This window comes from Sinohyriopsis cumingii, chromosome 15 (assembly GCF_028554795.1).
Source record: "Sinohyriopsis cumingii isolate HCF-2022 chromosome 15, ASM2855479v2, whole genome shotgun sequence".
Lineage (NCBI taxonomy): Eukaryota > Metazoa > Mollusca > Bivalvia > Unionida > Unionidae > Sinohyriopsis > Sinohyriopsis cumingii.
The window spans coordinates 85,589,213-85,601,396 of NC_142975.1; the positions used below are offsets into that span (position 1 = coordinate 85,589,213).

At 35.3% G+C, this 12,184-nt stretch overlaps 1 protein-coding gene across 1 annotated transcript in view; it reads left to right on the forward strand.

The window, feature by feature from the left end:
- Nucleotides 1-1,588: 1,588 nt before the first annotated feature.
- LOC149782243 (neprilysin-1-like) overlaps nucleotides 1,589-12,184 on the forward strand; it is an 85,613-nt gene continuing 75,017 nt past the window's right edge. Inside the window, exons 1-2 of the mRNA XM_089933629.1 lie at nucleotides 1,589-1,676; nucleotides 4,472-4,653. Of these exons, the coding sequence (XP_089789755.1) occupies nucleotides 1,633-1,676; nucleotides 4,472-4,653 (226 nt within the window). The 5' untranslated portion in view covers nucleotides 1,589-1,632. The remainder of the gene's footprint in view (nucleotides 1,677-4,471; nucleotides 4,654-12,184) is intronic.

Genomic DNA, 12,184 nt, shown 5'->3' on the forward strand with positions numbered 1-12,184 from the left:
ATCGTCCACATACTTGGTTTCTGGAACAGCGGTCTTCATGATGACCGTATTTTTGACATTTGTAGCATCGGAGAGGATTTGGTATGTATACCTCAACCCTAACTTGTAAGAACCCAACTTTGACAACTTTAGGTACCGTTGGTCTGTTGAAGGTGAGTATAATGGTGTTGGTGTCTTGCAGATCGTTGTTTCGTTTGATACGAATCCTACGAACTGCAGTGACACCTTCACTTTTCATCCCCTCTACGATGTCTTTGTCGCTGACTCCAGCCAAGTCACGGCAACGAATGACGCCTTTTGATGTATTTAGAGATGTGTGTGCGAAACAAGTCACTGGGATGTCATGAAATACTTGAATTTTTTGAATGTTCTCAGTGTGTGCTTTACGTTCGCACTCCACAAGCAGACCACCTGATTTAATCTTTTTAACGCTTTTTGGTTTGCCGACTAATCCAAGTATAGTCTTTTCGATTAAAAATGGCGATAGTGCGGCTAGGGGTTTGGTTTCATCTTTTGATTTGATGACCATGAAGCGAGGAAACGATTCCACACTACATGGTTCATCATCTGAGTCAGTTCCCGTTTTGGTACGCTTATTTTGATTTTTTTGATTTTCCATTTTATCTTACTTTTATAACACGATCCTTAATTGAAACCTATTACTGAGTTTTGCTATAAAATTTCAGATGCAGGTCATTTCAAACTGGCTGTTCATTCATGCCTTTTATGGCAAAGCAGACCAAGAGAACAGAGTGGAATGATGTTTTTCTATAATGCATTCACATTTAGTAATATTAATTCTGAAATCAGTTTTTAAACTTGTAATATTTAGTTGTAGTTTCTTAGCTTAGTAGAATGTACCCTTCTAATTAGCACAGTTAATCTTGGCTCCAGATCTTGATCCCCCAGGAAATTCATTGGATAAAGGTTTTAATACACTTTGGGTGGGTCATCTTTGGTGGATCATGTACTTTTATGTTTGTACTGCAAGTGTTTTTTTATGTCTGTATTTATGTTTTGCATTAAAAGTATGTATGTATGTATGTATGTATGTATGTATGTATGCATGTATGTTGTCACTGTTGTGTGACATGTTTAGATTTTTGTATATTTGTATTACTTTGCTGATCCTACCTAAATATATAATTATTATTATTATTATTATTATTATTATTATTATATTTACATGAAGCAAATTTTTCGCATACACTCAGCGGTCACTGGCGATACGTTGCAGTGATTTCATAACGTATTGCGAAACCATTATATGTTCAGTAAATATCTGGCGACCGTTATATACACGGCTTTCAAAAAAGTATTTGCCGGCGGAGGGTGGAAGGACAATTAGAATGGCCATTGAGACCATGTGAACGCTATGTAAAGTGACCGTACAGTCAGGTTTCACTATATGGTAATTGCAAAGACCATAATAGTTGGAGGTCTGCCTTAGATAATTATCACGTGAAATGCTACATATCACAGGTTAACATTAGACCAATTATGCTAAGTATAACTGATTGTATGTACGGAAACATTGGCATGTGACCGGGTAATCTTGATATAACCTTCTTGCAATACCGACCAAAGAGTTGCGAACGTATTTCCAAAAGCCACCTGCAGACGTCCCCGAAAATGACATACAAATATGATATACAGCTGGATGAAAATAAAATCGGGTATGTTTGAAGATATTATTGTATGTTTTTGTGCATTTGAATACAGTTTGTATGTCTGAAAATATCCATGTGGTCTTTATATATATATATATATATATATATATATATATATATATATATATATATATATATATATATGTGTGTTTTTGTGTGTGTGTGTGTGTACATTTTTAATATATCTTTGGATGTTTGACTATATCTATGTCACCCAACTTCGAATTCTTAAACCCGATTTACAACAAAACTCAAATTTCAACTCAAAGTACATTATATTTTGTTCTCAGACTCTAACTATGCCTATCATCAAATCAAAATGATACAAGTTTCAGGGTTTTGTCTAACCTTTTTTTTTCTTACACGTCAAATCTGAGTGACGTATATTTAATCAAAGCATTATTTTGGGGCTGGAGACAATCGTTTGAAGTTTGTGCAAAAAAAGGTGTTGCGAATAAAGGGTTAAAGTGAATTATTTCACAACGAAATTAGTGTGAAACTGAACAATTTGAAGATATTGTGGTTTTCGAGAACTAAACTAATTATGTTTCATTCGAAGAGCGGGCAGTTATAAGAGGTTGTTCGAAAACGTTAACTTTTTTAACTCATTAATTCGGGAATAATGTGTGTCTATGTTTTCCTGTAACATAACTTTTTAATATCTGACATAATAATCTTCATAGTATATTGACTCAGTATTGTTCACAATATTATTTGTTTGGTCTGATGCAAGAATGTAATAGTGTCTACTACAACCGAATCAGATATGATGTGGTTATAAAAACACAAAAAGGTAACTCTCGCTGTGTACTGACAACTAGGTAATTAGTCTCTTTCAGTGTCAAATTAGCACTGACAATTGGTAAAGATGTTAAGTTTGACCTAGTTATCATTTTCTGGTAGTTTCATATATGAAATAAGATTTGCAAATATTTTGTTTTGTTCGAATAAAGCCAAATTTAGACTAAGGATATATGACCCCGACCCCTCCCTTTTAACGCTGTCTGCAGAGAAAACGGGGGCTAAATGCCTTCCCCAAGGACACACCGAAGCAGTCAGCGTGTACTGGCCCTGGCGGGTATTGAGTCCGCGATCCAGACGCTGTACCAACCAAGGTACTGCTCCTTCTCACCTTTGATAACGTGACTTCTGCCTTTACGTTTGCGATTAAGTCAGTTTCTCAAAAACTCACTGTAGCTTCCATTTTTGACAAAAGCAGATTTAAATGGTACTAAGATACGTCATCTGCTTCCATTATAGTAAGCGATGCCAATATCAAAAATAGGAAGCGTGAATCTTTCTAGGCACAAAGTTTATAAAAATGTTTCGAAAAAATATATATTTACTGTAACCACAAATATTTTATTATAATAATCAGAAAGATACCAAGTACGTTATATTTTTATGTCAGGATCCTAAAAGTTAAAACAATTTACCTCTTGCTGGTACAGTATTGCCTTACGCCAAGCTCTTTGTTGAGATTATATGAGAAGAGTTCAGCGTTTATCACATAGGTTACACAAACATGTTAATGAGTAGGTTTGTATGCTTCTAACTACCAAAATATTGTTACTAAATTTACTTGACAACTCGTTAATGCGAGCAATACGGTTACCAACATTTTAAACTTGTGAATAATTTGACTTGAGAATACCGTATTCAATCTAGTCGCTGTTTCCTGTATCAGTGCAAGGTATGAAAATATATATTTATAGCAGAACATAATGCTAGACTTGTAGTATATATTTTTTGGAAGGTTGGTTTAGAGGGAAGCTTTCAAGAAGTTTTTTCCGACTTTGAACACTGCACAAAGACGTTTTTTTTTATTTAATATCCCTATTTTCATATTACCACGAATAAGTATGGATTTACAAAAATATAAAATAAAAAGAAACTTGGTGGCAATGCCTCTTATTTTCTTATTATTTTGTTTAAATATAGTTTTTATATACATTGTTATCTAGCGTTATTGATTTTTAAAGTTATTTGACCCTTAACAGAAATTAATTAAAGATAACTACAGGAGTGGCAACATGCCTTGGAAATCTATGGATTTGATCGTAATATGTGCTTTATGTTAACTTTTCTTCGCAGGACGTAGATACAAAATATAGTGTTAATTAGAAATATTATAATAAAAATCTTCTCTAGCAGGCAAAATCAGGTTCTTATTACTTGTATATATGTTGTTTTTTTTTTAAAATAGTTTTCATTGACGAATATTAAATATTTTGAATCTTAAAAATTAAGATAAAACGTATCAAGTAATGTGAAAACTAAACACTTACTGGTTAAAAAATAAATAAAGATACAGTTAAAAACTAAGTTATTCGCTATTGAACAAAGAATGGGAGAAATAAACAGATAAATCAGCCAGACCTTTTCAATGTGGTCTTCAATTTAAAATTCTGACATTATCTGCGGTCTGCTAATTTTGACAATAGACCATCAGTCAGGGTACATGTCCTTCACACAGAACACCACTATCCCGAGTCAGAGGCAGAACCTAATGAGCTATCCCGCCTTTGATTTGAGCAAAATCCGTCCTCTTTCAAATTAACAAAACCCTTTCAGGAATTTTATAAGCCAAGAAGTCCTAATGTTGGTTCATTCCTCATGAGAGTTTGACGTAAAAGATTCCATATTTATAAAAAAAATTGATCCGCTGAAAGAAGTCGTGAAGCAAAAGGCTATTTAAGCCACTTTTTGCAGTATTCCTCCTACGATAATTTATAGAGGGCAGATTTGTTAAATAATCAACCATGACTAACACCTCATCTAAGACAACCCTTTACTTTCAGGAAATTTGCAACTAAAACGGTGTTGAAAATTTTAGTGGCCGTATTTCTTCTGGCGACGATAGCTCTTGCTGTAGCTTTGGGTGTTGTGGTAAGTAAGAAAGATAACGCTACTAGCGGTGGCAGCTCTGCCCATGGATCAGCGATAGAAACGCAGTCAATTCAGCGGTTTAAAAGATCAGAAGGTTAGTTATTTTGACATCAAACAATAACAAATATGATAAAATACTCCAAAATAACTTTTTTCCTCAGGTGATACATCCATCTCAAAATAAATAAAATACAACAAAAGCCGTGAAGGCGTCGTACACCGCGGTGTTTAATGAATTGTCACGACAGTTGGAAACTATTCAAATTATGTTAAAACGAGGTTGTAAAATTCATAAAATGATTGATCATTCTGAAACTCATAAGGCGTATCAGTAAACTAGTAAAACGGGACACTTTCCCACGGCCACTGAAGTCAGGACGGGAAATCCAAGATGGCAGTCTTCGTGCAGATCATCAAAACAAACCACCGTACATTTTGTTGTTGTTGAGTTTAATTATAGTGGCGTGCGCACAATTGTGCATGTGCCACTTTTTTCTGACTGCACCGCAGCCTGCTAGTTGTTCCTGGGGAAGGGGATGGTGCCACCTCTCCCAGGCTTTTATGTTTTCAAGGAACCCTGATTGTTTGGCCTCAATCTGTGGGTCCATAAATGTCCCTACAGTTGAATGGTTGGCTGTCATTAGTGGGAAGGAGAGCTCGGGAACGGTCCTGCTTGCTTTACATCGCTGGTTTCTTGTTGCATTTGCCTGGTATTTCTTGCGACTTTTTTTTGTTATTTTTTTTTTTTATTTTTTTGTTTGTTTTGTTTTCTTCGATTTTTTCTTCTTCTTCAAAATGTTCTAAAAGGAGGGGGGATGTTCTATGCTGTTTATAGAGGTTCTTAGTAGAAATCATGTATGAAGAGAGATTTTCAAGGTTATTATGTTATTACTAGTCGAGGTGTTTATGGTGTGTTTCCTACGTTATGTTATTTATAAGTTTTTAGATATTACCTCTTTAAGTTATTTATTAATTAATGTTTTTAGAGATTGAATGTTATTTATACTTTATTTAGCAAGAGACCGGAGTCCTAGCCGATTACACGGTTCGTTAAGGACATCTAGGACATCCGATTTTGCGGTTTCCTTAGTTTTTTATAGGTGCTTCGTAAGTGAATTATTTATTAATACTTTTATAAAATTGAATGATATGTTATGGGTTTTTATGTGGTGGCTTCTAAATTTATTTAGCTAGTTACTGGGTCTTTTGGTTTTGTGGGGATAGTAATTATATTTTGTTCCTAAGTCCTGCTGAGTCTATGAATTGATTTATATTTTTATATGCTGATTGTTTATTTTTATTAAAGTCCATAAGTAACTCTGGGTATGTGTGTGGTGATCCAATATCTTTTTGGTTTTTGATAAATATTTTCCGAGCGGGTTGATAGTTTGGGCATATATTGAATACGTGGTGTAGATCTTCGGTGGTGTGGCAGTTAAAGCAGTTAATGGTTGCTGGTTTGGGTCCTATAAACCTTCCAAAACTGCTTGCTAGTTTAGTTTTTCCAGTTATTATCCTGTTTATGGTTTTCTGTTCTAAATAGGTACCCTTAGGTAGCTGTATGTTCCTATCTACATTTTGTTTGGGTTTCATGGTGCTTTTTACCTTTTGTGGAGGAGTTCCAAAAATCTTGCCATGTTTGGTCTATATATGTTTGTGCGAAGCTTATTGCTTCTGTAGAGCTATAGTTAAGCTTGATAGAGTTTTGATCTCCTAGTTTGGTTTTTGCAACTTTGTCTGCTGTTTCGTTGCCAGGGATTCCAATGTGCGACGGTATCCACATGAGCACGACTAATTGATGTGTTGTGGTGATATCGTCGATTAATTGGCATGCTCTGTCGAGGAATTGTTCCCTAGAGTGTGTATTGCGATTTTGGATCGATTTGATAACGCTTAGGGAATCGCTTATAATGACTGCTTTAGGTATTTAGTTGTCTTTGATCCATTGTAGTGATTCAAGTATAGCCCAGAATTCAGTGGTGTAAATGGAGCAATAGTCAGGTAATCTGGATCCCATTTGTATATTGAATTCAGGGATGACTATTGCTGCTGCTGTTCTTGGTGGGTTGTTTGTTTTTGATCCATCGGTATATATTTTAACATAGTCCGGGTATTTTTGGTTGATTTCGTTTACCAGTACACGTTTTAGTAAGTTTTTCTTGTCCTTCTTTATTGCCTAATTTGGTAGCTTCATTGTTAATCGTTGGTATTTTTTGTAACCATGGTGATTTGTTCTGGTCTGTATTGTTTGCTACCTGTTTTTTTAGTAGAGGTATCTTTTCTCTTAGTTCAAGGATTACTTTGCCACTTGGTCTGATGGGTATGATTTTGGGTTTGAATACGACTTTACACTTATTTATAGCTATTTTGGTGGGATGGTTGTCTGGGTGGGTATCTAATCGAATGGAGTATCGGAGGAGCAATTCTTGCCTACGTAATTTTAAGGGTAGTTCTCATGTTAGTGTTTATAGTTCTTCTAATGATGTTGAGGGGAGTGTTCCTCTGCATAATAAGTAAGGCTTTTCTCTGGATAGTGTCAAGTTTTTGTAGTACAGGTTGCTTAGCCGAGTTATATGCTTGGCAACCGTAATCAGTTTTGATCTAATTAGGCTTTTATATATCGTGAGGAGGGTTTCCTGGTTGGATCCCCAGTCAGTCCCTGTGATGTTCCTGAGTAAATTGAGATCCTTGTTACAATTCTGGGTGAGTTGTTCAATGTGCTGTTTCCATGTGAGGTGGTTGTCAAAGAACATTCCTAGGAATTTTACTACTGTTACGTATTTGATTAATTGATTTTGTATATAGAAGTCTGGATAGACTAGGTTGTTATTTCGTTTGGGGGTGAATATGATTGCCACAGTTTTTCATGAGATATTTTGAAACTTCATTTGTCCGCCCATCTCCCTATGTTGTCTAGGCTCTGCTGGATTTCTTTAACTACTGTGTTATTCGCAGGATTTCCATTCCTCCATATGCCACTATCATCTGCAAATTGTGACAAGTTTATTTTTGTGGAGGCTGCATTGAGGTCAAGGTCGTTTACCATTAGGTTAAATAGTATCCCTATTGATATTATTTAGCATTCTACTTGTTATATGGAATACAAATTCGTTTGGAGATCTGGCAAATTGTACCTTATTGTTTTCGGCAACAAGCTGGAATGTTGCTAAAGTAAAGATCGACGAATTCTATTCCCACAAAAGATTTAAACCAAAGCATACCGCAGACTTAAAGCCATCTTCCAGCTACAGACAAAAAATGTGTGTATACCGTTACTGCTGTTGCTCATGTCTGTTGACCTACGTCCTAACCAAGGACCCGGAAATGGCTCTATATTCCCATGCGGCTATCGTGAGCTCCCTGTGACTTGGTCACAGATTATTGGAGTGTACTGTACTAATTGCAATATATGGCACAATAAAACGTATGGGGATATTAGCACTAAAGACATGTCATATCTTGAAAGATCTAGTGTTGTATGGGACTGTTGCAGATGTTACTTATAACAGCTTCCGATTGCATACGTTAAATATGTATCACCCACTAACACAAATGGATTCTACACTTGATTCTATCTCCTCAAATGTTCCATCACAGTCATAGCCATCCATCATCAAGCAGAAGAGTAAGAGAGTCATATCTGTAAGAACTAGTATCGGTACTGATGCAGGTTTACCAGACACTACTGATTACATATTTTAAAAAATGCTAACTCAAGATTATTAACTGTAAACTGATGCAGAATAAGAGAGAACAAATAAGAATTCATATAAGCCTTATAATATATTACACCTGACCTCGTATGTGGAACAGAGTTGTAGTCCAAAGGCGTTGAACCAGGGAAAGACCCAGAAAGAGATGAAATTAAATCATGTGAAAGCTTTTCCTCCAGATTACTTAATTCATAGAAATGACAGAAGTCGTGGAAGTGATGTATTATCTGCAGCCAAGAATGGACTAATTGCAGATGAACAACGACAACTTGTTACCAAATTCGAGAAATCCTGGACAAAGGTTAAACTTAAAATAACAGATTTATATTTATCATCCTTTTATATGCCGCACAGGAATATGAAAGAGATCCAACAACTTAATTCCTCTTTACATAAAGTTTCACTGTTTAATAAAAACAAACACATTATTTTAGCATGTGACTTCAGTTGTCTAGATATTGAGAGGGAGGAATTAATCATTAAACCTGGAGCTGCAGACAGGGACATCCAACAGGTACTGATTGATTTATCCATTAATCAACGTCTAACCCAAGCACATAACCAACCCAATCGTCGTTGTGGAAACGTGTTAGATTTGGTGTCACTAACAAACCATCTCTAGTGAAAGCTTTATACAGCACCCCAGGCATTAATGATCATGATATGATGGTAACAGAGTCTGATATGGCACCTCAACTTGCCAAGCAGAAACCAAGAAAACGACTTGTATACTCCAAAGCTGACTGGGACACCATCTACTTAGAAGCTGTACAGCTATAAAAAAAAATTAATGATGAATACCAAAAGGAATAAATGTTGAAAATATATGATCTCTTTAAGTAAACGATCTGCAAAATCATGGACAAAAATATTTCAGCAAAGCTGTACACAACGCGAAAATCTGTGCCATGGTTTAATCACAAACTCAAGAGAATGGTAAAACGTCAATCAAGGCTTTAGAAACCGAGCTAAAAATAAAGATAAATCAATAGACTGAATACAATTATTTCAGAAACAGTGCAAATGGAATTCAAACTTGCAGAGATCAACCACATAAATAATGCCATCCAAAAAGAAATTGATAATAAAATACTAAAGTGTTCTAGAGATATGCAAAATCAAGAAAACATAACAATTTCGACATACCACCACTTAAGAAAAAATGTTTCTTAGTAAATGACTGCAAAGGAAAAACTCAAATACTTGTTGACCAATTTTAATCAGTTTTCAGCAAAGAAATTTCCAACACTGCCAAAATTAAAAATCTTACAAATATAACTTACCAAGCTTCACCATAACAACAGAAGGCGTTGAAACCTTTGTCAAATATAAATACCTCCAAAGCAAGCGGACCAGAAAACATTGCCAACTTAATCCTGAAAACCTGTGTCCGCCAACTAGCCCATGGCGTGCAAGCTATTTGCCAATTATCAGTTGACTCTGGAAGTTAACCAACAGGCTGGCTAAATGCAAATGTACCCATGTGTTCAAAAAAGGAGAGGTATACCTTGCAGAAAATTACCGTCCAGTTTCCTTTATATCAGACGCATCATGTAAACTTCTCGAACATGTAATTTGTAAGCATCTTCATAACCGCTTGAAGAAAAAAAAATATTCAAACTAAAATGAACCAAGGCTTTTAGACCGGGATACTCCTGCGAAGCACAACTCCTCACAACAATATATGACCTACTTCAAAACAACTACAAAGGAATGCAAACCGACTTGGTGATACTACAAAGGAATGCAAACCGACTTGGTGATACTATCATTTTCAAAAGCATTTAATACTGTGCCACATCATAAATTTCTGTTCATGTTGGAAAACTACGGAATCACTGGGGCACTACACTACTGTCTAGAGACGCTCTTGATAAAGTGACACATGCAAGTGATGGTGGATGGAGACTCATCTGAAACAATCACTGTCAACTCCGGTGTCCCTCAGGAAACCTTGCTGGGACCACTCGTGTTCCTTTGCCACATTAATGACCATGCAGACAGTGTGAAATATCAGGTCAGGCTGTTTGCGATCTCCTTTACAGAACAATTCAAAACCAGAGTGACTACCATACCCCCAGAGTGATCTTACAGCCCTCAAAAAATGGGCGACTGAAAGAATATGACTTTCAATGCCACTAGATGTTACCTCATGAGTATGATCAGTAAAACAACAAGATCATCTCACTTCTACACCTTAAATAACCACATAGTACAACATGTCTATGAAAACCCCTATCTTGGACTAACAATACTGAGAACTTCAAGTGGGAATCGCATATTAGCAAATTGATCAAGAAAGCAAACACTACGCTAGCATTTCTAAAATGAAACCTGAGACACCATCCAAAGACATGTAGACGAACTACCTGTTTTGCATTAGTCAGATCCATGTTAGATTATGGTTGTGTTGTCTGGGATCCGTAATACATTACGGATGTTGATAGAATCGAGAAAGCTCAGCACCAGGCAGCAATATTTATATATGGTGACTACAAAACCAGATAATCAGGATTCGTCACCAAAATGTTAACTGACCTGGGTCTACCAACACTCCAATATAGTCGTAGTAGGCATCGATTGACATATCTCTATAAAGATGTCGAGGGGTTAGTGCCGGTTGTGTCACTAAATCTATTTTAAAAAACATTAAGAAAAAAGCGCCAGATTAAAGAAAATGTTTTCCAACTTTTGAAAATATAAACATTGTAGAAAAACTAGTATCAAGTGATAGTAGCTGTTTTGTAGTTGAGCAATGTAGAACAGATCAATTTAGAAATTCTTTCTTCGCAAAAACAGTTGTGGACTGGAATGATCTGAGTGACAGTGTTGTGTGCGCGCAATCAGTAGAGAGCTTCAAGGCAGCTCTTGAACAATACTATTATGTTTCTAGCTGGATTTATCTTCCGGAACAAATTTATGTCGTCACTAGCCCTGCACTGTATAGTCAGATTCAGATTCAGACTTGGTGGATATTATGGCCATCACATTATTATGCTCATGGCAGAAAATCAATGGTTCCCAAAATGTTTCAAAGAGTTATTGCCCTTTTCTATTTCCTGCTGAACGAAGCACATGACAAACTCCTTTAAAGGCAACTAGTCTCCCGAGTTATTGCCCCTTTCGTCTTGTAGCTGAATATAGTGTATGGCAGAGTTTTGTAAACGCATATCCATAGTCTCATCTCCGTCATTGTAGTACGAGTGGGATGCAAGAGAGACAATGATGTATTTACCTGAGAAAATTGTTAATCATTTATACAACGGTAACAGTCGCAGAAAAGGGACAACAGTATAACTGTCTCATTATTCGTAATTTCTCATTTTCATAATATTCAGGTTTGATACACGAAATCGATAGGTAATCGCACGTTTGTCTTTGTTTTAAGAAGACTCCTTTTCTTCATGGAGTAAATTACACGTTTGTTGTCAAGTAATATTTCGCGTTTGCATGTTTTCTATCATCATGACAGGTCATATTTGTTGCGAATGCTCGTGAGTATTTTGAAGAAAATGTCGTACCCTAGCGTTATGTCTTAAAATTACTAACCACTGTTATATATTCTATTGAAAGACAATGTACTTTTTAGTATATTGCAAACGATTCTGTAATTTTATTTAACGAGACAAAGCTAATATTATTGTCCAATTAATATATATATATATATATATATATATATATATATATATATATATATATATATATATATATATATATATATATATATATAAAATTTATTAATAAATAGAGATAAACAGTTTTAGTAATATTTGTATTATGTATTATACACGCTTATTAGAGGTATAAAACATAAATAAATAGAAAAAAAATATAATAATAAAAGAAAAAAATTTAGAAAGATAAATATATAGAACATATATACTAATATAATCTTTACAAATGTTAAAGAAG